Here is a 26,707-nt window from a genome sequence, read left to right on the forward strand (position 1 = left end):
AGCATACGAGATTATATTATCTTGGCATGTAAAAATGCAAAAATAATACTACGTAAGTCTTACTGTTAGTACAGTACAAGTACAGATTATATTATCTTGGCATGTAAAAATGCAAAAATAATTCTACGTAGTACAGTACAAGTACAGATTATATTTTCTTGGCATGTAAAAAATGCAAAAATAATACTACGTAGTACTAGTACAGTACAAGTAAGTAGTACAATGGTCCTAGGGGAGTTAATAGTTCGATGAAAGCAGCATTGCGGTGGGGCAAGTTATGAACTACCTAGTTACATCCACTCCGTGACTATATTTCCATCCTACCTTCACACGAGCAACAGCATTCCGCCGTCTCAGCCACTCCCACTTTGAACGATAACAGAACTACAGTACTACATTCCATGTTTACGAATCATCTTGCAAATATGTATATGTGATTGATGGAGCATCTAAAACTCGTAATCGCTGCATACACTAATAAGAGATGGCCGGGCAGCGTCGTCGCCGCTGCGACCAGAAGGGTAATACGCGCTTCGTTTGGCAAACTCTTGCGGGAGCGGAATCAAGTCATTCCGGGGGGACAACGCCACGCCTAGGTCGAACTTGTCGAACTCTTCCTCGACGAACGCCGCCGCGGGTTGCGTCATGCGCCTCCACGGATCAGGGCGGCGTTCCTGAGCGCCGTCCTGAAATACATATGCCGTCTGTTGGTCCCATACTTCGTGCTGCCGTGGTGGCTTTGACGGGTGTGGCGCGTTGGTAGCCTGCTGTGGTCCTTGGGGGGCACTCGTGGTGGTGGGATGTTTGACAGGAAGGTCTTGGCAGTCCATGTAAAACTTGGAAAACTCGTGCGACGGCGGCGGGGTCAGCTCCTGACTGGACAACGTCGTCGTGGTCGACGATCGAAATGATCGTTTCGGCATGTTGTGGTGTTGATTTTGGTGGGGGGGACCGGAGGACATCGCCGCCGCAGCCGCCGGAAGGGCCGCGACCTCTCTTGCATCTTCGTCCAACGGTCGCATCGTCATGTGCGTGCTCCGACTGGACGACCGCGACAGTCTCTGGCTGCTGGATTGAGGGGATGACAGGGTAGTTTGCTGTTCGAACGATCGATATGTGTCTCTGCTTTGGACGTTCGAGTACTGCGACCATGACTGGGTCAAACTCGAGGCGGTGTGAATCTGGTCCGACGCGGATCGGCCAGGGCGCCGATTGCTCATAAGCTGGCGCCGGGTGAGGGTGGACTCGTTGCTGCTGGTGCTGCACGGCAGACACGCCCGGACCGACCTGCGCTCCGCGGTGCCGACCATCACGTTGGTCGAGCACACGTTGCAAACGGCGCCGGTGCAGAGGCGGCAGTGGTGGCGCCGTCGGAACATCGTAAACGTCTTCAGACACGTCGAGCAGTGCGGCTCGCTGCCAAAATCCACGCGCGTGGCCACGGTCACAGACGCATCACGACACATGACAGCGATTTCATGCACGAGGGTATACGCCATGCGCTCCATCCACTTGTCACGCTTACGATTCCGTGCGGCGCACAGGACAAAGCTGACGCGGGATACGTCGCGGTCGTGGGTGCGCTCGATGAGGAAACCGGACCGGTTCAGGTGCACGCGGGTAGCCGGGGCAAACGGTACTGGGAACAAGTCCACGGCGTCCCATAGCTGGGTCATGTACTCGACGGTCGAGTCGTCTGTCGGCACTTCGTCCAGCTCTTGGCGGCGGCTGTCGTACAGCTTGGTGTGGCTCATAAAGACAAAGTCGTGGTACTCGGCCCCTTCCGTGCCAAACGTCATCCAGTGGAGATGCGCTGTGTCGGACGGTTTCGGGTCGTCGTTGGCATGGAGCGCGCCAAGGGTGTCGCCGCGGTGAAACCACGGAGTTCCGATCTTCGCCAAGACTTGGCTGAAGTGCTCGCCCAAGTCGAGCGCCGCCGCCAGCGGCCCCACGCGACTCGAAGCGTTGACGGACGCCTTGACCATGTAGTCCCCCGACGACGAGTACCCTTGGCACAGCAACACGCCGTTCTTTTCCTTGTAATACGTCCACTGACTCGACTTGGACGTTGAAGAGGACGACGACACCACGGACGTGTCCTGGTACAGGAAGTCGTGGCTCTTGATGGCCGCGGCATGCAGGAGCTTGTCGTGGACCGACGCGGGGAAGCCCTGGGCGGCGATTCCGCGCAGTTTGCGTCGGAACGCATTAGCCACGTCGTTGGCGCCTGCCGCTGGCCTTCGGACGTGCATCGATGGCAACGTTGACCCGAGCATGGGATCCATGGCGATATGTGTACAAGTTGGAAGCGTCTAGTGTACCTACCTGCACCGCGCGAGGCAGAATATTGTAGTGATAAACTTGGTTCGTGGGACAACGACGGTGCCGTGTCCTTCAACTGTAGCTACTCGGGTAAGAAATTGGGGGTCGGTCGCAAGCAAGCATACAGTCCTTACATCAGTCGAAGCCGTGACCGCTGCGCCCACTAGGTGACACACGCACAGGCTCCATCCAAACAATTTGGACCAGGTGGCATCTTCATACCCCAAATGCAGCGACCACTCGTATCATCTGCTGCCGTACAATGCTGTTTAAACCATGTTTGAGTGGTTTAAACTCTCCAAAACGTTTCTATTGATCTGAATCAGAACTACTGTCGTAGATTAGTCGTTTAACGTGTTTATAGTTCAAGTACGTTTAATCTTTTGCTCGGTTCGTTTTAGCTTGAAAATAGTATGTTGTGTATTCCACCCCTATCAAAGTGAAGTTGCGCAACGCAGCTGGTTGGTTTGGTTGGAATCGATTTGGGCAGAAACACTTTTTGAAGCGCAGCATTCGCCGACTTTTACGCAGCTGAGAGCGAAGGAAGGTTCTCTCTCTTCCATGGCGGCCACTTACTCAGCAGTGATGCACGAGGGGTACATTGGAGAGCTACAAAAACTAGCAACGACATCGTACGGCTGAGTTAGAATGAACGAAGAGAAGTCATCCACTCCAAGTTGATTCGATATTTGATGACAGAATGAATATAATAACTAAGTTACAGCAAAAAATGCACAGTTTAAAAATACAATGTGGAGAGTCAACCAAATGGACTTTCCGCATACTTCGAAGAAGTATTTTTATTTGTGAGCTTTCAGAGCGACCAAATGTTGGACAGTACAGTATTTTACAGTGAGGGTATGATGAAATCCACACTTCATCATTGTTTTAGGCCTGGATCTTTTGCAGTCATCAAATTCCACTTGCACGTGAACCATAACATGGAGTACAACGATACCGTGAGATACAGTACTTGAGTTGTCAAATTGGACACTCTTTTCGCGTGATATTATCGACCCTGGTCATATCACAATAATGTCAACATTCTACTGCAAATTGTGCCTGATATACTTTTACCCTGGTCATCACAATAATGTCAACATTCTACTGCAAATTGTGCCTGATAGGTATATACTTCCTTTTGCACATCTCTTGTGTCCGGCAATCCAATATGTGGACCATTTTTTTGCACACACTTGAATTGTCTCGCTAGCGCATCGCTTCTGGCGGCCTGTGAATTGACGGGCATTGCATCGCAATGCACGATCCGCATTGACACAAGGAGAACTCGCCATGCTGTGTACTGTAATAAAGGGACACCCATGCGACCAGTATACAATGAAGTAACTATAACGACCTCCTCTACAACGTGCAATGTGCCATCTCCGAACAATTGCGATTCGGTATCCGGATGAATAATCGATCCGGATATGTTTTGTATCTTTTGTGTAGCGCGATTGCGATGGCTGGCTCAAGGCACCACCATGGCATGAAGTGCCTTCCGTTATATCCATCTTATGTGGCTTATTGTACAAAGAAGCATGCAGATCCCATCACAGAAGCTGCCCAAGTATTTGAGTATGGGCTTGCATCCGCCTCAATTGTTGACAAGTTGTTCATGGGTAGGGGCGAATCGGTGTCACTCCACGTCGACAACTTGGACCCAGAGGAGGTATGAACACGCCTTGCGGAGTCAGGACGTCCTCATGGTTTACGCGTAGCTGCGAATCATGTTTGACTTTCTGGCAAAGTGTACATCCATCGAACATGCACATATCGATGTTGGAAAAATCCCGACGAAACGTGGTCTGTGCCACCTTTGTTCGTTTCAGTCGATTCAGGACTCGCGTAGCGTATCGGCAAAAGCTGATGCGTCTTAGCCTGGACGAGCCGTATGCCATGATGCCACCAGGCTACATGAAGATCGTACGGTATGTCCAGCAACGAACCTCCTTGACTAGACACCTCACACTTCACTCGTAGAAGCATCAGCATCATGGCGTCCAAGGCCACGGAACTCGTATCTCTCCACTTGGCAGGCATTCGCATCCCTCTCGAAGTCGCCTCGGATCTCGCCCATGTATGCGACATCGTTACTGCCATTTGTTTCACATCTTCTATGGGTTTAGGGACTCCAAGGCTGCCGCGCGCTCCAGTCTATCAATTTAGAAGGCTCGCAATTAGGCGACAGCGGCTTGGACAGTACGCTGTGTGATCGAGTCTTGTCACTCAGCAATGTTTCCTTAGTCCTGGAAGAACGACTGGCTAGTCGGCCAAGCTTGTGCCACTTGGGATTAGCTCACTGCAAACTCACAGACGTCAGCGCGAGGCCACTTGCGCGGATCCTTCGCGTACGCCGTACTTGAATTATACATGTGGCGATTATTCTACATAAATCCTACTATTGGTATAAAAAAGGATTATTTTATATTGTGCTTTCGAGTGAAATTTCGTGTTGTGGTTTCTCGTTGGAATTTAAATCGATTTAATTGGCTACCTCAAAATTATTAACCAATCAAAACCTTCTCAATGAAATTCAACAACCAATCACATCGATTGTGGATCGGTTTGGTTGGCGCGATTCGATTGCACCCCCTAATTTGTATCAAATCGACAATATAGATATTCATGATCAATCCATTAGACCCAGGCCGCGCGGCGCGATGAAATGTACTGGAGCACGACCTTGCGCGGTCAAACGGTGCCCAACCGAGGGGAAGGCTGTTTTCTCTTGAACGTGGCATCGAATGCACTTGGAGATGGCGCGACCGACGTTTTGTGTCATGCACTGTACAACGACAATTGGCTTTACGGTACAGTTACAGTAGTTGTTCACTGGGGGAGAGATACGTATTGTGGTGTATGCGACAGGGTTGAATCTAAGTGAAAACAACATTGGGCCACGGGGAGTATTGAATTTTGCCGACAGCTTGCAAACCAACACGACTCTGACGGTGCTATTGCTCCAACACAACACCAACACAGGTACGTATACTGTACATTCATTCTACTCGTTATGGTCACATACTGTAATCGTTATGGTCACATACTGTAATTTACAAGGATAGAAAATGAATATGTGACGTGGTTTTATTATTTCTGCGTGGTGGTTGGTAGACGATCGTGTGTCGTCGTTTGTGAATACGCTGCTGCAAGATCGCCAAATGGCCACGACGAAGCAGACGTCGATGAACCATCCGATGGAGCACACGCTGCTCAAGGCCGTGCTCAAGTCCTGGGGATGCCTCCGCCGCACCGCGGACGACGACTTGCTGGCTAAACTGCTTTCAAAGCGCACCAAAACGACTAGTGTCGCGAGTAAAGTGGACCACCGCGGCGGCAAAGTCCTTCGACGCTCTTCCGCACCATCCATTGGTGGCAAGGCACCGGTATACGTCCATGTTCCGCCTTCTTTCGATCGAAAAAAGAGTTGAATTCCACTTATATAGCTGACGAAATCGTCGTCGTCGTTACGCCCTGCACGCCCTGCATTGTCGTCCGTGCCCAAAGCCTCCAAGGTGAAATCGGGGGGACCAAAGGCGGCCAAGAAAACCATCTTGACAAAGAGCAGTGTGAAACATGCCAAGCACACGGCAGCAACTACTTCGTCTTTGAAAATCGGCAAACAATGTCCGCTAACATTGCAACCCGAACGCGACGGCGTAACGGCGCTGGATATGCTCCTAAATGAACAGTCTGTGTTCCGGTCCAACCAGGAAGACCCCGCCGTCGTCGTCGCCGCCCCGGCCAAACGGTTGGACCAGCAAATGGTAGTAGCGCTTGTTCCTGTCATACATTGAGTATTTGAAACGAATCGAGCGATCATACATGTGTATGTGCTGGCTGTAGTTGATCAAGCTCATGGAGCGCATCTCCACCTTGGAAACAGCGCAAGCCAACGCCCAGCAACACATTGACCGCGTCGAGGCAAGTGTGCGGGGATCCTTGGCATTATCACAATGGTTGGTCCGTGTCTGTCTGTAGGCGGAAAACTTGGCGCTCAAACAAAAAGTCGCCACCGTTGTCGCAGATCCCAAGCCAGTGGACGCCTCGACCGCCGACATGATCCAAGCGCTGGAATCTGCGATAGGGCACTTGACAACCCAAGTGTCCCAGCTAGAAACGACACACAAAACCTCGTCCAAGCGACAGGCAGAAGACACCTCCTCGTTCACTGACGCCATGCTCGACGACCTCTCTCTCCAACTCAAGCGCAGTTTTGGCCTCGACGAGTAGACGACATGTATATATGTAATATAGTAGTATATTTCTGCGACAGAGTTTCCATGCATGTATTCTTCCATCTCTTCATTCGCAACTTGCCTTGTTGGTCGATAAGTGTTGTTTATCTCATCCAGTTGTTGGCAGACATTGGTTCGAACGGTAGACGCTGGCCATCCATCCATCCATCTCTGAATTGAACGACAGATGATGATATACATGCATCGCACTCTTGTGAAGAGAAGATGCACAATAGGCTTGGCGATCGTTCCGCAACCAAATCATGTGGTGACGACAGCCGCGCCGTGGCTTCACATCGTGCCCTTGTCCTTGGTCAAGAGATCGTTGTCGTCGCTGTCCGGGATTGGTTGTTTGGCAGGAAAGCTATACAATATCAAACATCCTTGCTTGAGCCCACTTGAACGAGATGATATTGTCGATATATTCGAAATTGAAGTGTTTGGGTGGTCTCAATCGATCGAGCAGAAGAACCAAATTGACACGATAATCGATATACGACCAATCAAAACCCACGAATATCAAGTAGCCAATCAAATCATCGTCTCATCGAACCAAGTCAACACGGAATTAGAGTGTGACTGAAACACTTGTATGATATCGATGGTTACAAAAGCCAGTACACAGAATCGATCGATCGATGGATTTGGCAAAGAATCATCAGCACAAAAGTCCACATTTGGGGTATTGTGCTTTCGAGTGAAATTTCATTGTGTTGTGGTAATTTAAATCGATTTGATTGGTCTTGGCTACCTCAGATGAGCTCAAAAAATTATTAGCCAATCAAAACCTTCTTAAAGAAATTCAACCAATCAGATCGATTGTGGATCGGTTTCGTCGGCGGCGCAAAGATTCGATTGAACCCCCCCCAACCCCAAATTTGTATATCAAATCGACAATAAAAGAAAAACAATATTGCATGCTTAATGGCCGTACCGAAAGTCTGGATTGGGAAGAAACTCGTCTCCGACCCACGTGAACGAAATGCGGTGGGCTTTGAGCCAGTCGCGCATGGCGCCTCGTTTGTGGCTTGGCTTGATATTGTCCAAATGGTCACGAAACAGGTCGTTGGTGACGAGGCAGCCGTCGTGGGTGCCTGCGGAAAACACATCGTCAACGAGTAGAATTCTCTCTGTCGTATACCTGCGTATTGAATGCAGTACGAATCGTCGTAGTCCTGCGGCGGCGTCGCGATCACAAGCCCTTCCTGCTTCATCGCTTGCAGCAGCGTCACGTCGTCGGGCAGTTTGGTCGGGCTCACGTCAAAGCCGACGTTCGCCATGCGCTTTTGGGCGCCAACAGATTCATATTGGAGTAAGTAGTCGGGCAGAAACGCAATCGCTTTGTGGCCGCGCGCAATGTAATAGTCAAACACAAGCCGAATGCCACGACACGAAAACTTGGTGTTGAGGCCGTGCCGCATCGCGACGTTGGCCGCATCCACCACGATCAGGCACTTCCAGTCGCTGGGAGCCGTGCCGCTGCCGCGAAAGTCGACCTGTGGCGGCGGGCGACGAGGTGCCGACGAGCCAAAGTGCTGTCGGGGCGGTCCGCTGGTGCGTTTCGAGGAATGTGCAGTCGGTTTCGCCACTTGCCAATTCACGCCCGATAGCATCCCTCCTCGAACGGGTTTGTCGTTGGTGAATTCCGAGACGTCGGTGTTGGGGGGTGGCAACTTGCTGACGTCCCCCCCCACCTCCCCCACCACTTGATCCCCACCAAAATCAAACCCGCAATACTCACACGCAGTCAAGTCGATTGCAATCGAGTTGGAACACTGGGGGCAATCGGTGCTTGTGGCCGACAGCGTCAAGTTGCCCAGAGTGTCACCGTCGAAGAAAGAAGGGGGTTGCGGCGGTGCCGTGGGCTGTAGGTTCCAGCCCAAGCCAGCAGCCACACTCGAGACGAAGCCGAGCACTCGCACCCGCCGCATCGTCGGCTCGTCGTCATCGTTCGCTGAACTTGCATCTTGGACACACCGACGCACGTTGGCCAGTGGCAAGAACCCCCGCATTTCCACATCGTCCCATAACAAAGGCGCCGTGCCGAGCCATTCGTCCGGCGGCGTGGTGTCGCTCGAGAGACCTTCCACTTGTAGATGTGGCAATAGCTTAGCCATGGACGCGCGTAACTCGGCGGCACAGGCGTGGACAAGGAACCACGGGTGCGTCCGCAGCCAGTCCAGACTTAGCGTCAGGGCAGGCAGGAGGGCGTAGCTGCGCTGCTGGTCTGGTGATAACGTCACAGCGTCCGCCAGTGCCGCAGTCAGCTGAAACACGAGCTGCAGGGCAAAGTTGATGTTGTCATGGTCTTGCCACCGAGGCCACTCTGAGTAAAAGTGTAGCACATCGCGGTTGTCGTCGGACTTTGTTAGCAGCGACGACGTCATCGACCCCAGCGGGAGTTGGCAATTGTGCACGGAGAACAGCGCCAGGGACATCGTTTGCAAGTAAAACGACCGATGGCCGGACTGCGCCAGCGATCGCCGCCACACGTCGATGGCCGCGGGCACTTCAAATTGCAGTTTCGCCAGGTCAATATTCGTAAAGAGGCGCGCAATGCAGTGCAGCAAGTGGGCACTGCAATGTGCCTTGATCTCGGTATAAGGCGCAGGAGACGGGGGCTTCACACCCGTGAGGGTCGCCTGGAGGTTGGTGCGGGAGCTGAACGGTGTCGCACAGGCCAAACTGCGGCTGTAATAGTAGGCCGCCTCCAGCGTTTGGTTCTGGTGGAGGGCGAGTAGGGCCAGCTGGTTGTACACTTTGCCGTTGGACGGGTTGTGGCGCTGGGCTTGGTGGTAGTAGTTTTCTGCGACGCGCCACGACCGAGTCGCTTTGGGCTGCATGTTTTGGCTATATCTGGCCACGTCCCCAAGGGCCACGAACGTCATGTGGATGGAATGCCTAAGTGTCGTAACACCCCCTCGTTCCCGCTGGGTGGACATTGCACCTGTCAAACGAAGCAGAAGCGTGTTGTAGAAGGCGGTACATGTGGCCAAGACGGCGGCCATGGCATCCCGCACATGCGACGCCGATTCTCCTGCATGTGACGAGGTTGGCGACAGACTTCCTCGGAGCTTGGCTTGGAGCGGATCAATCTCTTTGTACCAGTTCATCCATAATCGTTCGTTGAGCTCCTATCACACTCGAGTTTGTACGTGGTGACGACGACGACGACTGCATGGACGAGTGACGCACCATTTTGACGGCAGGGACCGACTCTAGGTGCGCCAAGAGGAGCTCACAGTACGATTCGCGACAAGCAAGGCGAAGACACGCAATGCCTCGATCGTGTTCTGCCACGCGCGTGCCGCCGAGAAGGCGCTTGAGGTGCTCCTCCCATTTCTTGATGGACGCAAAGAGAACTTCCGACGCGACGCCCGACGGATTGAACCCAAACGGATACGACTCGTCGTGGTCGTGGCGGAACGGAGGGGGCTGCGGGCGTTGGCTGCGTAGACCAACCATGAGAAATGCCGACAGCTATATAGCGCATGTTACCTCGACGACGACGACAACCCCAACTTGTTGTTCTCCTTGTGTTCTTGGAGCAACGTGAACATGACTTCGGACCGCACGAGTTTGTTGACGACCTCATCCTGGACGCGCTTGGCCATGGCGTCTCGCTTCCGCTTCTCTTCTTCCTTGTGTTTGCGCTGGTATTCCCGTTGTTTGTTGAGTTGTTGTTCTCGATCGCGGCGAATGAGTGTGATGTCGTCGGCAGAAAGGAGGATGGGTCCAAGGGTATTCAAGTCGACGTTGTCGTCGGCCGTTGCCTTGGCTTTGGGTCGGGGCTTCGACTTGCGTGGAGTGCGTGCAGCTTGAGGTGGTGGTGGCGGGGCCAAGCTTGCTTGCGCCTCGTCAGATTGCAAGGCCCGTAGAGCAGCGGCATCCCCGCCGCCTGATGGCTTCTTACGGTATCGTGGTTTTTGCTTCGACTTCGTTGATTCGACCTCGGACATGATGGCGGCGACGATGGGGTTTGGGAATGAAAACCGACCTTTTACTTGCACTGTATCAATGGGCTATCAGGATTGGATATTAAAATTGTTTATTAACCAATCAAATCTTCGCTTCTAGTATCCCATTTCAAACGCAGTCCAAAAGGCTTCCGGTTCTTCCTTCTCACGCACAATCGTGATGGGACCGGCTTGGATGGAAGGGTCGCGTTGTACCCTTTGCACAAGCACATCATACGTCCATGAACTCTTGCATGCTTTTCCAAGCCAGATGTAGTCGCGGTCGCCGGGGACGTGCAACCATCCCACTTGGTTCGGGACCAGGTCACTACTGTCGTACTCCTGCAACAACTCCCACGACTCGTCGTCCACAGATTCAATCACGCGCAATTGTGGTTTCCGACTCGAGTCCAACAGCCCGTCGCTTGGAGCGAGATCGTCCTCGACTTGCCGCGTACGTGGTGGTTCTGTCCACGACACGTCGTCAAAGTCAATGGTTGCATCATCCAACGCCGCCGGTTGCACGAACGACAAAAACGCCGCGCTTTCTGCTCCCTCCCGCTCCACTATGACGCTTGGCATAGTTGTTTCGCCCCACAAATGCAGGTACCACTACGAGTCCACTATTGCATCAAACGTCGTGTGTTCAAGGTTGTCATCTTTACCAAATGAACTTCAGTCGTCGCCGACGTTACATTGGCGTCGGTAGCGTCTTGACCTCGCCAGAGGAACACCGTCAACGGAGATTCGGAGTAGACGTAGATTCCATTCGATCGGCGACGGACTTGCGCTGGCGTGGCATGAATTCTCGCATGAGGAGTGAGCCAGCATGGCTTGAGCACGTTGGTCGCGAGGTCGTGCAGGGCATGGGGCACAAAGCGATACACTCGAGGCCGCTTGGCCTGGTCTTGGCGCTGCGCATGTAGTTCCATGAGCTGACAGATGAACCCGGCATTGGGGCTACATACATCGCGCGCCGCTTTGACCTACGCTTGTTTAGCCCAACGAGTTGAAATGTTGTAATGGATGGTTACGTCGGCAAATGCACTCGCATACGACATGGATTCCCGACACATGAGGATAGCAATGGCGGTTGCACACGAGCGACTCACGCCTTGCTGGCACATCACGATGACGTTGTCTTGTGTTTGCACGGTTTCCAAAACCCGTGGAAGGAATGGAAGGATCTCTTGCGTCGCACCGTCCCGCAGCGCCAACGTCAAGACGCTATGAATGTGCGGCGGTGGTGGGTTATCTTCCAAGAATGGCACTTCGGAGGCCAAGTTGATGAGAGAATGCGACTGCTTCGGCCATACCACGCCATGGCCAGCGACAAACAACCATGGCCGAATCGCGGACAAGATAGGGGCACACACGGCCAGTCTCTCCTTGCGCGACGGGGGGTCGTCTACGTTCACATGCTGCGGGGGTAGTTTTTTGTCAGCATTAGCCGGTGGCTCAGAAGGAACTATGCCAAAGGAATCGCGGGATGACGAAGGCTGTTGGCCCATCGCTCTGTTTATGAAACGTGCCGATTGAAAGTGAATGTAACTGTCGTAACTGCTACCGTATCCGGATGATACTCACAGTCAATTAAACCACGACGGAAATCTCGGGGTCGTGGATCTGGGGATGCTTGCTATGAGTACCGGGTTTGGAGATTATGGGGATGGTCGTGACGGCCTTCACACGGATGCACTTCACGTACACGACGGAGGCGGCGATGCCAATCAACACGAGAAGTACTGCCAGGACTACAGAGATGATGACGTCGTTCGCCATAGTCTTGCCAAACACATCTTGTCCCACGTCTATCGAGAACGACTGGATGGCGGCCGCCATGTGCGAGAGGTTCACGTCCACGTTTGGCCACGGAATGGCTACGTCAGACGAGGAGGCTGCGACTGACAATTCAGCCGCATGATAGTTGCCGCTTTGGTCAGACAATGTTGGCCATGTCAACGCGGCGCAACCAGGCAAGTACGCGTTCTCTTCATTCTTGTCGAGTCGACACAACCGACACGACGTGAATGGAATGCAGCCCACAAGGGTAGACGTGCCGGCGTCGTTGCAACGCGGATCCAAAATGCCCACGGCGCCTTTGAGGGTCACCACCGCAGAGGGCAGGCACGTGTTCAAGTCGCAAGGGTGGTAATCAAGCCCACTCGATGCATTCACGAGGCATCGACGACATGCCGCGCCGTTGGAAATGCACCCCTTGCCTCCATAAATAGGGCATTGCGCGTCATAGATAGCAGAAATACCCGTCGGGGGTTCTTCCGGGTACAAGTACGACGGACAATTGACCTGCGACGACGACATCACGGCAGGGAAAGCGCTGGGTGGACACGACTTGAACAGGAACGACACGGCCGTGTCGTACAGCTTGCACTTGCGGCAGTACGTCAACGGCACGCAATTCGTCGCATCCTTCTCACAGGATTCGTCCGAGAACACGGACACGCCATTGGCACCTTCAACGGACGGAATCAACTGCACAGCGACACAGGCACCAGCACCGCCGCTGTTGTTCGACAACGACGTAGTTCCGACGTCCGTGCTGGATTGCGCATGCGCTGTGGTTGCAGCCAGGACCGAGACAAGGGCTTGCATCATCTTGCTGTAGCTTCTCATCCGAGTGGTTTGGGAGAAGGAATAGTGAGGGCAGTGTGCCATGATGACGTCGTGAAACCGCCGACGACCCGTCCGGATAACGGTGAACTTGTTATCCGGTTGACAGTTTCATGCACGTGAACTTTGACGTTTCATGATGTGCGCTTACGGCAAAGTCAATCAAGCATTCTTCTCTCTGTGGCAAACCAATTCCCCCTAGTTCGACGTGGTATGCCCCAGAACTGAACACGGAGACTTTGCAAAGGACAATGTACTTTGCCGTTTATTGCACCGTCCACGAGTGCACCGCCAACAGCGCCATCGCGACGGATGCTTTTGTGGGGTGCTCCGCGGTTGAACCAGCGAGGAGTTGACTGAGAGCGACCACGTCGTCGCGCACTGACTCGACGTTGTGGAGCTGGCCATACGCTTTGGCTCGCAAGCACAGTCCGTTGATGTGGTCGGGCTGTCGATTCAATAGGCGCGTGGTGAACTTGACGACACTTTGCATGTCTCCAAGGTGCCACGACGCCTTGGCCTGGCTCTCGAGGACCTGGCATTGGTCTTCCAGCTTCAACCGATCCGACTGCAGAGCATTTGCTCCCATGGCCAGCACGTCGTCGTACTGTTTCGCCGACAACGCATGCAACACCTTGACTGCATCACCACTGACAGCTACATGTGGTTTAGATGATGACATTCATGACGAACGTAGCCATAAACCTGAGTATGCATTTGTCGCGGCGTCTTGAAGGAGGGCGTTCACGGCAGCGTAGTATGCTGCGTGGTGGCGCAGCACTAGATCGTTGTGTCCAGCGTTGGGGAACACTTTGAGGGTCTTCTTGCTGGATCCACAAGCAGCAAACAGTTCCTGGCCTTGGACGACTACAAGAACGATATTCAACACATTAAACGACCATAGGGCCAACGAAACGACGATCATGTAGTACGTGGAGCGATGTCGTCGTCGGCGCCGTGAAGGACCAACACTGGCATCGATTGCACCTGCTGGATCTTGTCCAAGGAATAAAAGAGTTCCGGAAGCATGGAAAGCATCCCTGCACCGCCTGGAAGCATCGCGACTAACTGATTCACCATGGGAAGCTTCAAGATGGAATGGAACCCACTTTCGAGGATCAACCCGTGAAACTTGGTCGGGAATTTCGAGGCCAAGTGGATGGCACATTGCGACCCGATAGATCTACCCACAACATCGACTTTAAACACGATGCTGCTATTGACAGAGTGATGGATGTATTGTACCTGCCAAACAAGATGATGGGAACGGTGGCGTCGAAGCCTGCGACAGAATCGACTTGACTTGCTACAAACTCGGCATCCGCGACAAGATTCGACAGGCTCGGTTCCCCAGAGCTCCACCCATACCCCCGATAGTCCACGACTAACAAGGCTGTCGGGATAGTCAGCGACGCTAATGCCGACGATGCAGACGCATAATCGGGTGCAATCTCGGCGTTGCCATGAAAGAGCAATACCACGGCTTTGTACGTGGGCGATGGACGATAGAAGCGGTAGCCGAGTGACACCGTCGGAGAGACAAACGTCCCATCCGTCGCGTTGGACGGTAAAAACGCGCCTTTTGCGTGTGGACGGGGGTGGAACGCCACCGACGTGACCAGCGGAAGGTCCCACAACGACATGAGTGAAAATGACAACTAGGAAAAAATTCGAGTCAAAATATTGGGTCAAAATTAAAAAACACGAAATATGCAAAAAATTACCAAAACAATCCCAAACATCAGCTCCACTGATTGGTCCGAATTTGCAACGGCCGTTTCAAAGCGACAACTTCGAATGTTCGAAAAAGAAATGAATCTTATGGCGTCAACACACTGCCAACATGACCGCTGTGGACGCTGCTCTAGCGTTCCTTCGATGCCACGAGCTTTTTCGCGCTGCTGCGAGCTTCCAAGATGGCTCGTACCACGACATTGTACGTTTTCGGCGGCTTCCCTTGCCTATTCCACCAGCACCGTCAACGCCTTCGTTGCCTCATCACTACATTGGCGGGTACCTGCCTCACTTTCCCATGTTGTGGACCCATTCCAACCCACTTGACGAGATTGGAACACCGACACCAGCAATTGCCAATGCTCCGACCACATCTTGCCTTGATATTGACGGGGCTGGATTTGACAGACTCCACGACGTACTCGGTCCATGGCTCGAGGAGTTTGGGACGTCTCGTCTGGCAATGGTCGTGAATGCAATACCACATCTTGAACATGTGCTTCTGGGATATGCTGCTATGTATGGCCAGGTATCTACGCTGCGGTACCTCCACGACCACAATCAACTACTCTTGCACAGTGCCACTAGTACCTACTCCACCCACGCGTTGAACGTTGGCATTTTGTTCAATCAACTGGAAGTGGTGCAGTTTTTGCATGCGAATTGCCCTGGTATGACATGCACCAAAGAAGCCACGGACGGGGCCGCAGGGATGGGCCACTTGAAGATGGTGCAGTGGGTACACACTCATCGCAAGGAAGGGTTTTCAAAAATGGCCATGACAAGTGCAGCGGCGAATGGACATTTGAACGTCGTGCAGTTCCTACATGCCCATCGAAAAGAAGGTTGCACAACTCAGGCGATGGACAACGCTGCGTCCAATGGCCACGTGGAGGTCGTCCAATTTCTGCATGCTAACCGTCCAGAAGGCTGCACGACTGTCGCCATGGACGAATTTGCACGGCAAGGCAACCTCGAGATCGTCCAATATTTACACGCATCGCGATTCGAGGGATGTACGACCCAAGCCATGGACAACGCTGCATCCAATGGCCATCTGGAGGTCGTCCAATTTTTGCATGCCCATCGCACAGAAGGCTGTACGACCCGGGCGATGAATGGCGCGAGTGCTCGGGGCTGTTTGGAGATCGTGCGTTGGCTGCATTGGAATCGACGAGAAGGCTGTACGACCTACGCCATGAACCAAGCAGCGAAAAATGGCCATTTAGAAGTGGTGGCGTTTCTGCACGTTCACCGGTCCGAAGGCGCCACGACCGTGGCAATGGACAGCGCGGCCGAAAACGGACACTTGGAAGTTGTGAAATTTCTACACACCCATCGAAGCGAAGGATGCACGTCGTATGCCATGGATAGTGCATGTCGAAATGGCCATTTGGACGTGATTCAATGGTTGCACGAACATCGATGGGAGGGTTGTACGACCCGTGCCATCGACATGGCCGCAAGTCAAGGCCATCTGGAGGTCGTCCAATGGCTCGTGCAGCATCGATCCAAGCAACGATGCACCACCTTTGCACTGGACAAAGCGTCTCAAAATGGCCATCTGGCAGTCGTCGCATACCTATCGCAGCAACTCATGCGGGATTGGGAGCCACGAGTCGGAAAATGCGCCGGGGTTTGCTAGCTTTTGAATCAAGGAATGATGCCTGTGATAGTATGACTGCTTCTCAATGCATTCATTAGAGATCGTAAACTAGATATCCAGCGTAAGCAAGGTCGAATTTTGGTTTGGCTATTGGAAACGAGGGTGTATCGTAACACTAGTACAAGGCAAATTTGTGACGCTGTTCGTGTAACGTTACTGTATGATTATACTTCGACGCCCAGAGCTCTCAAATCGTTTCGACGGCTGGGATCGAATATATCGACTCGGCGTTTCGAGTTGTTGAGAAATATGCCCAAGTGCAGCCCTCGCAACGCTTCTGGCCATTCATCCGTCGTGACAAACTTCCTTGGAACATTCACATGGCCCTTCAACGCCTTGTACGTTTGCATTGCCTTGACGTTCACTTGCCATCTTTCGTCGAACGCGGCCCATACAAATCCCAGTTCGTTCAAGGCTGCCACGCGGGCCTTGGGGAAGGCGGCAGCTCTCCACCGCACGTGTTGGACCCACATTCCAAGTCGCACGCCGTGGCCAAACGACGGCCACTCGTCGGTCGATGGAATGACATACCGTTGTGGGACATTCACGTCGCCGAAGAGACGCTTGTATGTTGCCAGCAGCTCCATACTCTGGTGCCATGTGTGACTATGCAGCTTCCAGATAAAACCGAGGCTGTCCAACGTGGCAATCCGATCCTGTGGCATATTCTCCTTGTCCCGCCGCAATCGGTCGACCAAATACCCGAGCTTCCAGTTCCAGCACTCTTGGGGCCACTGTTCGCTACCTTCTGGCACAACGAACGTCGTTGGAACCCTCACGTGGCCGTAGAGATCTGAAAACGTTTGCAGCCCTTGCAACGTAACCTCCCACTTGTGCTGCCGCGTATCCCAGACAAACCCGACATTGTTCAGAGCTTCCACGACGTCTGGCGCCAACATTTTCTTGCGATACGCTTCACGGAACGAAGACAAGTTGACCCATGACGGATGCTTGGACTGATCTGGCAAGGGTGGGACTTTCAAACGTGCTGGTAATGTCGTATATTTGGAGACCGCGGGGTCAAATGTGTCCACAGCCATCTTCACCACCATCTTCTGTACATGGAGAGGTATGGCAGATGAAGCAGCGCCACGAGCGAACAGCGGACGCAGCGTTCCGCCCTTCCGCACGGCTGATACCAGCATCTCCACTTTCCAATGATCAATGCGAGACCAGTGATTGGCTGATTGTTTGGTGGAAAAGTTCGAAAAATACGACAATATAATTCAAATCATATAGATTGATACAGGTTTCTCTTCCTCATACAAATGTTTAGTCTTGGAGGTTTGGCGCCAAGAAGGATAACATTACAGAGGTTTTGTGTTCCTGAAACAAACTCTCAATACCGGGCGAGAGGGAGCATGCACATCAAGAGCGTTGTGGTGTGCGGGTTCCGCAGCTACAAGGAAGAAGCAGTGGTGGAAAGCTTCTCCAAGGGGCAGAACGTCGTGATCGGTCGGAATGGGACAGGGAAGAGCAACATGTTCGATGCGATTCGCTTTGGACTCCTCACTGAGCGCTTCTCCAACTTGCGCCAGGAGGAACGGCAGGGTTTGCTCCATGAAGGCGCAGGTAAACACGTTATGAGTGCATACGTGGAGATCACGTTTTGCAACCGGGACGGCCGATTGCCCCTGGACACCGAAGACGTGGTTCTTCGTCGCACGATTGGGGTGAAGAAAGACGAATTCTTCTTGAATCGCAAGCACATCACCAAGCAAGACGTGAATCATCTCTTGGAAAGTGCTGGCTTTTCTCGATCGAATCCATACTATATCGTGCAACAAGGGAAGGTGAATGCACTGGCGTTGATGAAGGACAAGGAGCGCCTCGAGTTGCTCAAGGACGTCGCCGGCACCAAAGTGTACGAAGATCGACGCGTTGAATCGCTCAAGATCATCCAAGAAACCCAGGGTCGTCGTGAGAAAATCCTTGAAGTCATCTCGTACATCGAAGGTCGTTTGAACGAGCTCGAGGAAGAAAAGGACGAGTTAAAGGCGTATCAAGACCTGGACAAGGAAAAACGCGCGCTGGAGTACATGATGCACGAGAAGGAACTGCAGAGCGTGCGCATGGACCTCGAAACGATCGAGCGCAGTCGCATCGATGAAGCCAACGCATCGAACGAGCTGCGTGCGAAAGAACGCGAGTTGGCGGACCACATCAAGCAAGCGAGCAAGGCAAGCCACCGCACGAGCCAAGACATGGACGCGTTGAACCGACAGCGGGCAAGTTTAGAAGCGGAACGGGGCGAATTGATCAAGACCAAGTACGCCCTAGAAATGGAAGTGAAGGAATTGACGGAAGGCGTCGCCCACGACAACGCGACGAGCGCGTCACTCTCAAAAGAAGTCGAGACCATCCAGGGCCAGGTCCAAGAGATTCAGGCCGAGTTGGCTGCCGAGTGGATTCCCAAGTTTGATACGTTGACGAGTGCGTTGAAGGACACGAAGCAGTTGCTGGCCACGCATGCGTTGGAAGCCGACGCGTTGGTGGCCAAGAAAGGGCGCAAGTCCCAGTTCAAGTCCCAACACGAGCGCGATGTCTTCCTCAAGTCGGAAGTGAAGGAGATTTCAACCTTGATCAAGCGCAAGGACAAGGAATGCTCGTCGTTTCGACAGTCCATAGCCGCGTCCGAGCGTCAAATCGACGACGCGCGCCGCGAGTTGGCCGACCAGGCCACGGCCATGGACATGCATCGAGACACGCTCGAGCAGTTTGCGCACTCGTTGAAAGAACTCAAGGAAAAGCGGAACGCCACGTCCGAGACCCGCAAGGACCGATGGCGGGACGAGGACGCCATCAACCAAGAGGTCAAGCGGCTCCAGGACCAACTCGTGAAGAGCCAGTCGATGCTTAGCACCACCATGGCGATGGACGTCCGTCGCGGGTTGGACGTGGTCCGGAAATGGCGCGACGAGGGCAGGTTCCGGGGGATCTACGGTCCGTTGATCGAGCTCGTGGAGCCAATCGACGAGCGATTCTGCCTCGCGGTGGACGAGGCGGCCGGCGGCGCGTTCTTTCACGTCGTGGTCGACACGGACGACACTGCGTCCAAGATCATGCGCGAGCTGGAGAAGCACAACCTTGGGCGAGTGACGTTTTTGCCGCTGAATCGGCTCAAAGTGAACGAGACCGAGCAGTACGTGACCAACGACGACGTGGTGCCGCTCATGGACAAGCTTAAGTTTGGCCGCGACATCCGAAAGGCCGTGCTGACTGCGTTCGGCAAGAAGTTGCTGTGCCGGGACCTCGAAACGTGCGCGGAGTACGCCGAGCGCACCGACATGGATTGCTTGACGCTGGACGGGGACATGGTGCAGCGTCGAGGGGGGTTGAAAGGCGGGTACAAGGACCCGCAGCGGTCGCGGTCGCGCGCGCAGCTCGAAGTGAAACGCGCCGAGAAGGAGCTTGACGCGGTCCAGAAGGAGGCCAAGAAGGTCCGGTACGCGGCCCAACAAGCCGACCAACACGTGTCGAGCATCATGGGCGAGATTCAAAAGCAAGACGCGGACAAGCACCACGCGTTGGACTCGTACGAGCAACTGCAAAAGGACCACGAACGCCTCCAACGCCAAATCACCACCGACACGCACAACATGGACGACAAGCAGCACATGCTTGAAACATGGACCCACGAAATTCAAGAGTTGCAAGCCAAGCGCGAGGTGCTGACGGTCGAGTTGGCGCAGCCGATGGAGGATTCGCTGTCGGCCCAGGACACGCGTCGACTCGAACAACTCCACGCTTTGATGGCGGACCTCAAGGCTGTGGAACGTCAGCAGCGACAAGAGCTCGACGTCGTGCGCAGCAAAAAGTCGTCGTTGGAAACGATTTTGACAGACAACCTGCAACGCCGGGCCAAGGAAATCCACGGCCAGATTCAAGTGTCCAGCGTCTGGTCCCTCCATGCGACGGAGCGCAAAACGTTGGTGGAGATGAAGGCAGTAGACTTGGCCGACGCGACGCGCGCGGTGGAGCGCCACGACGCGCAGTGGAAGCAGTTGGAGGAATCGGCCAGTCGACTTGAGCAGCAACTGCAGCAAGAAACCCAATCGCTCGACAAGCAACGCGTCGAGTTGGCCAATGTCAAGCAGCAGCTGGCGGAAGAGTCGACAAAGGCCGATCGCATTTTGACGAGGCGCCGCCGACTGCTCCAGAAACGAGAAGACGCGATGCGAGACATTCGGGAGCTGGGCACGTTGCCAACGTCGGAACTGGACAAGTTCAAAGCGTGCTCGGCCAAGGACATCTCGACGCGATTCACCAAGTGCACTGACAAATTGAAGCGGTACTCCCACGTCAACAAAAAGGCGCTGGACCAGTACGTCAACTTTTCCGACCAGCGAGAAGCCCTCATCTCCCGAAAGCAAGAGCTCGACGCGGGCGACGAATCCATCAAGGACCTGATTGATGTGCTCGACCGCCGCAAGGACGAAGCCATTCTGCGCACGTTCAAGGGAGTGAGCCACCACTTTACCCAAGTGTTTCACGAATTGGTGCCCACAGGTCGGTCGGTTATCGCATTCTGTTGTTGGTGACTGAAATAATAACATGGGTATTGTAGGGGAAGGCAAGATGCTGATTTTGCGAGGGGATGACAACGACAACGAGTCGGACACGACAACGTTTGTGGGGGTGCAGATCAAGGTGAATTTCCGAGGTGAAGGCGACTCGTACTTGATGAGTCAGCTGTCGGGGGGCCAAAAGGCGTTGGTGGCGCTCGCGTTTATCTTTGCCATCCAGCGCTGCGATCCGGCGCCGTTTTACCTGTTTGACGAAATCGACCAAGCGCTGGATTCGACGCATCGCGCGGCGGTTGCCGCGTTGATCCAACGCCAAGCCCATTCCGACGAAAACCCCGCCCAGGTCCGACACAATGAACAATATCTACACGTCAAAGTGCTTACTTATATATGTAGTTTATCACGTCCACGTTTCGACCTGAACTGGTCATGGTCGCCGACCAGTTCTACGGCATCAGCCACCAAAACAAGATCAGCAACATCCAACCCATGTCCAAGGAAGAATCCCTCGCGTTTATTGCCGACATCATGGCCGACGAAGAAGCTGTGGTCGAGAGCCAGTGACGACAGATCATCAGCCAACCAACCATACATGACTATAGTATTTTGACGAGTTTGCACGATTGATCTGCTCGTTTTGTGGGCAAAGTCAGAGGGAAACATCCCCCCTCTCCACATGTACAAACACTTGGGTGGTCACAAACAACTACCTATTCGTCGCCAGTATATGTACCTCGGCTTACTTTTTAATATCATTGTTGGGCTGGTTGGTTGTGAACGTGCGAAAGTCGTTGGGTTGGGTGGCAGGCAGGTGGTAAGGTACTGTAGCCTGGCGTACAGCTGAGCCGCCACCAAAAGCGGATACTAGGGTTTCGGGGTTTCACTACTACATTACTATTACTACGTAGTAATAGGTACGTATTCGACTAGTACGTACTAGTATGTAGTACTAGCTAGAATAGTAATGTACTAGTCGTGTGTAGGAGTGGAACTTGTGAGATCCACATGTTGATGTAGAGGAATCGGAACATAACATTACTCCCTGCCTCACGACAGTCATGCTGGCCTACATTTCTACGGTAACGCTAGTACATACATATGTGAGGACAGCAACAAGAGAGGGCGGTGTGTGTGTGTACTGCAACCAAAATACTGTATGCCTCTTCAGTGATGGCAAAGGCGCAGAAAGGCACCCGTCAAACGTTCCGTCACCTCTGCGGTGTAATCAAGGTGACTACAGCAGTATCATGGGTTACAGGGTACTCGTGGCATAACGTTAGCGTTAATAGTATGAATGCTGACATGAACCCAACTCCTCGTACATGTTCGTGCTGCTGCCACTATGCCTTTTGCGCGATGCTGTGGTTGGCTTATGGGCACCTCTAGCGTGTGGCTTGGTGGCGCCTGTCGTCGTTACAAAGACAGTCGTTTATGCATCTATGCCTAGGTGTACTCAAGGTCGCAACGCATGCATCGGTCACGTGTCCTTCCCTCGCGTATGTCCGTCGCCTACTTGTCAGCCCAAGTCTCCTCATGAACTACTGTAGCTCCACAATGCTGAAAACGACGTGGATCGAATTCGTACCCATCCCACTGTGCGTGATTGTGCGCCGAGGAATTCCCCGGAAGCAGGTGGAATACCAAATTAACGGATGATCGTCCCGACAACCCAGATCATTCGACACGTACAGAAGACCCGTATCCCTGTAATCTGGGACTCCGTTCTAATCCCGGTGGGCACATGTACGTACATGTAGCTCTATTCCCGGGCATCTCAATCGCTAACTACTGAAATGCACTTGTACCCGTCGCTGGAATCGGTTGGGCGTACACGACGTTCCACTATACTTATCTGTGCAAGAAACGCGGACAATTATCTCGAGACTCCCCGAGAATCCACCTCCAGCTATACGTATACAGTACCTGGTTCCACGGAATTCCTCTTGTACGCCGACATCCCTTTTAGTATTACTAGCAAAACTACAGTGTACTTACTACTCGTGCTTCTTTGGCAGCGCAGGCGCCCCCCAGACGAACAAGAAGTTGGTGCACATTCTTGGCGAGATATACTACTTTCCTACCTCGGTCATTTTGCTACTTTGCTACTTATCGATCCATCTCTCGTGTGAGTGGAACTCTGGCATTGGTGGTCGCGAAAAGGAATATCATGGGAACCAATCATATCGTATCATATCTCAATGGAGATCGTGGATTGGATGAAATTTATAGTCCCAGCCAATCAAAATGGAAACTGAACTCGCCGTTTTTAGCTACTATAGTAACGTGCATAAGTTGGCTTTACGGACCAGAACCCAACTGACTCGTGCCATTTGTTTCCTCTATCGCACCATCCATCCGCTGACGGAGCCCCGCACTGAGCAAGAGAGCGTGCGACATCACCATTGTCGACGGTATATGTACTACACAGACTCGTTCAACTACCAAAAAGAGGTGCAGAACAAGCTGCCCACCGACGCAGGCAACACAACACCCGATCTCCGAGGCCGATCTAACTCCCAAACAGGCAACGCAACCTCCCACATGAGCGTGAGTTCTTCCAATTCGTTCGGGTCCGCCAATGGCGCCAGCGGCGGACAAGGCGGACAAGGCGGCCAAGGCAACCAAGGCAATTCATTGTATTTATTCCCGATGGTCGAGAAAATGTTCCGCATCAAGATTACGGAAGACGTCGAGCGGGATCTGCGGTACCTCGGGCAATCTCGCGCGGACGCGCTCATTTCCGAGTTTGACATGACTCCTGTGAAGGAACAGAAAGGCGTCCAGCTGTACGAGGTGGCCGAGCAAGAGTTTTACACGATGAAGGCGGTGGTGCTCACTCCCAAGGCGAGCATCCACGACGTCATGAACCTTATGGACATGGCCACGACCAACAGCTTCCGCGACACTATGGGCGACATCTTCGGCGCACTCTTCCTCGACGGCGTCGTGCTGTATGCGTCTCCGAAAGACGTCACCCGTCCCAATGAGAGCCTCACCGTGAACTGGATGGCGCTGCAGAGCTCCAAGGCCCACCTGCCCCACCGCGACTACGTGTTCCTCAAGTACGGCGACTGCTTTGGCCGCGAATCGTCCCTTGACGCCGACCCCCACGGCAGCGGCAGCAACTCGTTTGTCGGGGCCAGCATCTGGGAAAGCATCGAGTTTGACGGATGCGGCCCCTTGCCCGAATCGCAGAACGTCGTGCGGCTCAAGTTCCGGCGGTGCGGGTTCGTCATTGAGGAATCGCTCACTAATGACTCGCTGAAGGTATCGTTCTACCTGTCCGAGTCGCACCCGGGGAGGTCCTCCGTGAGCAACCTGACCAAGTCGTGGATGACCAAGCTGCTGCTGTGCGTGTCGGAGATTTCCGCGACGCTGATGACCAAGCACTTGTCAGAGCAGACGCTGCTGGCACGGCACGAGTTTACCAAGGACGGCCACTGCTGCTTCATCTGCCTCACAAAGTTCACCCTCATGCGACGAAAGCACCACTGCCGCGTCTGCGGCGACGTCGTGTGCGGCAAGTGCTCCCAGATCAAGTCGGTCCGCCAAAACGGCGTCAACAAGGACGTGCGCATCTGCCTCCAGTGCTCGAGCGCGTCCAGCGTCACATCCAACAGCAACCGCAACTCGAGCACGAGCAGCAACGGCTTTGTGAGCCACCCGTCGTCCCACAAAATCCGCGCGCTGACATCGTCAGGCTCAAGCAATTCGCTCTTCAACGGCGGCGGCGGCAGCTCCGTGTCGTCCACCGACAGCGCGTCCGGCTTTGACTATACAGAGTACCAGAAGCCACACAAAAACGTGATCCTCGAGGGCACGGAGACCCCCACGCCGCGCCAGCCGTCGCCCAAGATCGTACTGCAGCCGCATTACGCCGCGTCCCCCAGCAGCTCGTCGTCGGGCATGTCGAGCACACAAGTGCGCTACGGGTCGTCCAAGCCATCATCCGATATGATTTTGCTCGACCAGGTGGACGTGGACACGCTGCCGTCGACGGTGGTGGCGGCGTTCCCGTCTTCATCGTCCACCCCTTCGACCATGACGCCCCCGCTGCTCACGCTAGCGTCGTCGTCGATGGCCGTGCCATCCAACGTCGTGGTCAAGGAGAACTCGACGTTCAGCTACGCGCTGAGCTACTCGCAGCGCCAGGAATGGCCCAAGGCGCCGTTGCCGCGCAACGAAGCGACGCGCCTGCTTAAAGTACGCAGCTTGTACCTCATGGACCCGGACAACCAGTTCCAGGACATGGTGGACGTGGCGTCGACGACGTTAAGCTGCTCGATCGCGGCGATCTGCGTGATCGGCGACAAGACGGGCTTCATGCTGGCCAAGCTCGGGCTCGGCAAGCGCGAAGTGTCGCGCAACATCTTGTTTGACGCACACACGATCATGAGCTCGGTGCCGACGATCGTTCTAGATGCGACGCAGGACGTCCGGTTCGTGCACAACCCGCTGGTCGTGGACGGCATCATCCACTTCTACGTGGGCATCCCGCTCGTGGCGTCGGACGGGGCGGTCGTCGGGTCGTTTTCCGTGGCCGACCACGTCGCCCGCAAGGAACTGACGGGGGACCAGCTGTACTTTTTGCAAAATTTGGCGAATTTGGCGCTCAAGGGCATCGAAGCCAACACGGCCAAGTACACGACGTCGCAGAGGAACCCGCTGGCCGCGTCCGACTTGAGCGTGGTGACGAATGGCACGGCCACGTACTCACAGTCGCTGGACGAAGACTTGGACCTGAAGAAGGCGGCCAACACGATGCAGGAACTGCTCAACAAAGCATATGCCACCCAGGTCAAGGTGACGTTGGCGTCTACATCGGCACCGTCGAAAAAGTAAACGAACAAGCGTGCCGATGGTAGCCATGTAGTAGAACTAGGGTAGATAGGTGTTGTGGTACGGGCTCTAGACTGGATATAGCGAACCAACCCACCAACATAATCAAGTGTGTAAGTGTCGAACGATGCGGATGTGTTTGTGTTGATGGCGAACGAGTATGTAGGTAGTGGCGACGCGGAAGAGTCGACTGACGAACGACCAGCAGCCAAGATGCATTGATCCGTTGGGTTTACAGGGACAAGAGGATAGTTTGCGTCTGCCTACTTGTAGTCCTTGTCGTCGTCGTCGTCCTCGGTGTCGATGCCGGCGAAAAAGTTCTCCAAGCCTTCCTCGTAATCGTCAAACACCTTGGGCTTGTTGTTCTTGAGCTTCACGCCGCTGTCCAGCAACGTTTCCAAATGCGCCTTTTGTTTCCACTGCATCAACGTTTCTTCCAGCTCCATGCCGGCCTTGGTGATGAGCATGTCGACTACGCGGGGGTCCTTCACGTCTGCGTGTTTGCGGAAGAACGCCTGCACCGCCAAGCGCGCCTCAGATGGCTCCATGCTGATGTCATACAGAGTCAGCACACGCGGCACTTGCTTTGTGATCTGTCGGTACAAAGTCACGGCAGGGTTCGATCCCCCCAACTTTTCCGTCGCCAAACGCAGCGCCATGGCCAGCCAGACAAATAAAGTAAATGCACCGCGCTGCAAAGTCACTGGGACAAACAGAAGACGACCAAAACATGGCTCCTTTTTCACAATACGTGATGTCTTTTAGACCACGTATTGGGAATTTCTAGAAGCA

At 53.7% G+C, this 26,707-nt stretch overlaps 11 protein-coding genes across 12 annotated transcripts; 4 read left to right on the plus strand and 7 right to left on the minus strand.

Annotated features, from left to right (window-relative positions):
• Positions 1 to 389: 389 nt before the first annotated feature.
• On the minus strand, positions 390 to 2,502 carry H257_13534 (hypothetical protein). The gene is made up of 2 exons (XM_009841081.1): positions 2,457 to 2,502; positions 390 to 2,404 (listed from the first exon to the last, which is right to left on the minus strand). Exon 2 carries the CDS (start codon positions 2,283 to 2,285, stop codon positions 450 to 452), a length of 1,836 nt encoding a protein of 611 aa, XP_009839383.1. The 5' UTR covers positions 2,286 to 2,404; positions 2,457 to 2,502; the 3' UTR covers positions 390 to 449.
• Positions 2,503 to 3,863: 1,361 nt separating this feature from the next.
• H257_13535 (hypothetical protein) lies at positions 3,864 to 6,558 on the plus strand (the record flags this gene model as incomplete). The annotated part of the gene is made up of 13 exons (XM_009841082.1): positions 3,864 to 3,892; positions 3,949 to 3,994; positions 4,044 to 4,128; positions 4,175 to 4,253; positions 4,306 to 4,402; positions 4,452 to 4,524; positions 4,570 to 4,673; positions 4,967 to 5,135; positions 5,194 to 5,307; positions 5,440 to 5,711; positions 5,772 to 6,092; positions 6,172 to 6,249; positions 6,307 to 6,558. 13 exons carry the CDS (start codon positions 3,864 to 3,866, stop codon positions 6,556 to 6,558), a joined length of 1,719 nt encoding a protein of 572 aa, XP_009839384.1.
• On the minus strand, positions 6,545 to 10,522 carry H257_13536 (hypothetical protein; the record flags this gene model as incomplete). The annotated part of the gene is made up of 5 exons (XM_009841083.1): positions 6,545 to 6,927; positions 7,498 to 7,657; positions 7,705 to 9,697; positions 9,759 to 10,011; positions 10,062 to 10,522. 5 exons carry the CDS (start codon positions 10,520 to 10,522, stop codon positions 6,855 to 6,857), a joined length of 2,940 nt encoding a protein of 979 aa, XP_009839385.1. The 3' UTR covers positions 6,545 to 6,854.
• A 114-nt stretch (positions 10,523 to 10,636) lies between these two features.
• On the minus strand, positions 10,637 to 12,030 carry H257_13537 (hypothetical protein; the record flags this gene model as incomplete). Its single annotated transcript, XM_009841084.1, has 3 exons — positions 10,637 to 11,131; positions 11,185 to 11,505; positions 11,554 to 12,030. The coding sequence occupies 3 exons, from the start codon at positions 12,028 to 12,030 to the stop codon at positions 10,637 to 10,639; spliced, it is 1,293 nt and encodes a 430-aa protein (XP_009839386.1).
• An 82-nt stretch (positions 12,031 to 12,112) lies between these two features.
• On the minus strand, positions 12,113 to 13,135 carry H257_13538 (hypothetical protein; the record flags this gene model as incomplete). Its single annotated transcript, XM_009841085.1, has 1 exon — positions 12,113 to 13,135. The coding sequence occupies one exon, from the start codon at positions 13,133 to 13,135 to the stop codon at positions 12,113 to 12,115; it is 1,023 nt and encodes a 340-aa protein (XP_009839387.1).
• A 154-nt stretch (positions 13,136 to 13,289) lies between these two features.
• Positions 13,290 to 14,803, minus strand: H257_13539 (hypothetical protein). Its single transcript, XM_009841086.1, has 4 exons — positions 14,396 to 14,803; positions 14,083 to 14,333; positions 13,856 to 14,017; positions 13,290 to 13,807 (listed from the first exon to the last, which is right to left on the minus strand). Exons 1-4 carry the CDS (start codon positions 14,791 to 14,793, stop codon positions 13,416 to 13,418), a joined length of 1,203 nt encoding a protein of 400 aa, XP_009839388.1. The 5' UTR covers positions 14,794 to 14,803; the 3' UTR covers positions 13,290 to 13,415.
• A 167-nt stretch (positions 14,804 to 14,970) lies between these two features.
• Positions 14,971 to 16,680, plus strand: H257_13540 (hypothetical protein). The gene has a single exon (XM_009841087.1). The coding sequence runs from the start codon at positions 14,994 to 14,996 to the stop codon at positions 16,527 to 16,529; it is 1,536 nt and encodes a 511-aa protein (XP_009839389.1). The 5' UTR covers positions 14,971 to 14,993; the 3' UTR covers positions 16,530 to 16,680.
• Positions 16,675 to 17,706, minus strand: H257_13541 (hypothetical protein). The gene has a single exon (XM_009841088.1). It carries the CDS (start codon positions 17,693 to 17,695, stop codon positions 16,715 to 16,717), a length of 981 nt encoding a protein of 326 aa, XP_009839390.1. The 5' UTR covers positions 17,696 to 17,706; the 3' UTR covers positions 16,675 to 16,714.
• A 165-nt stretch (positions 17,707 to 17,871) lies between these two features.
• Positions 17,872 to 21,859, plus strand: H257_13542 (hypothetical protein). Its single transcript, XM_009841089.1, has 3 exons — positions 17,872 to 21,059; positions 21,118 to 21,419; positions 21,473 to 21,859. Exons 1-3 carry the CDS (start codon positions 17,912 to 17,914, stop codon positions 21,638 to 21,640), a joined length of 3,618 nt encoding a protein of 1,205 aa, XP_009839391.1. The 5' UTR covers positions 17,872 to 17,911; the 3' UTR covers positions 21,641 to 21,859.
• Positions 21,860 to 23,376: 1,517 nt separating this feature from the next.
• Positions 23,377 to 26,650, plus strand: H257_13543. Of its 2 annotated transcripts, XM_009841091.1 has the most exons (2): positions 23,377 to 23,555; positions 23,601 to 26,650. In XM_009841091.1, exons 1-2 carry the CDS (start codon positions 23,492 to 23,494, stop codon positions 25,916 to 25,918), a joined length of 2,382 nt encoding a protein of 793 aa, XP_009839393.1. In that variant the 5' UTR covers positions 23,377 to 23,491; the 3' UTR covers positions 25,919 to 26,650. The 2 variants fall into 2 exon arrangements, with proteins under 2 accessions (XP_009839393.1, XP_009839392.1); XM_009841090.1 differs by having other exon boundaries at positions 23,391 to 26,650.
• On the minus strand, positions 26,077 to 26,639 carry H257_13544 (hypothetical protein). The gene has a single exon (XM_009841092.1). The coding sequence runs from the start codon at positions 26,572 to 26,574 to the stop codon at positions 26,179 to 26,181; it is 396 nt and encodes a 131-aa protein (XP_009839394.1). The 5' UTR covers positions 26,575 to 26,639; the 3' UTR covers positions 26,077 to 26,178.
• Positions 26,651 to 26,707: the final 57 nt, after the last annotated feature.

Source organism: Aphanomyces astaci (assembly GCF_000520075.1).
Source record: "Aphanomyces astaci strain APO3 unplaced genomic scaffold supercont1.49, whole genome shotgun sequence".
Lineage (NCBI taxonomy): Eukaryota > Oomycota > Saprolegniomycetes > Saprolegniales > Verrucalvaceae > Aphanomyces > Aphanomyces astaci.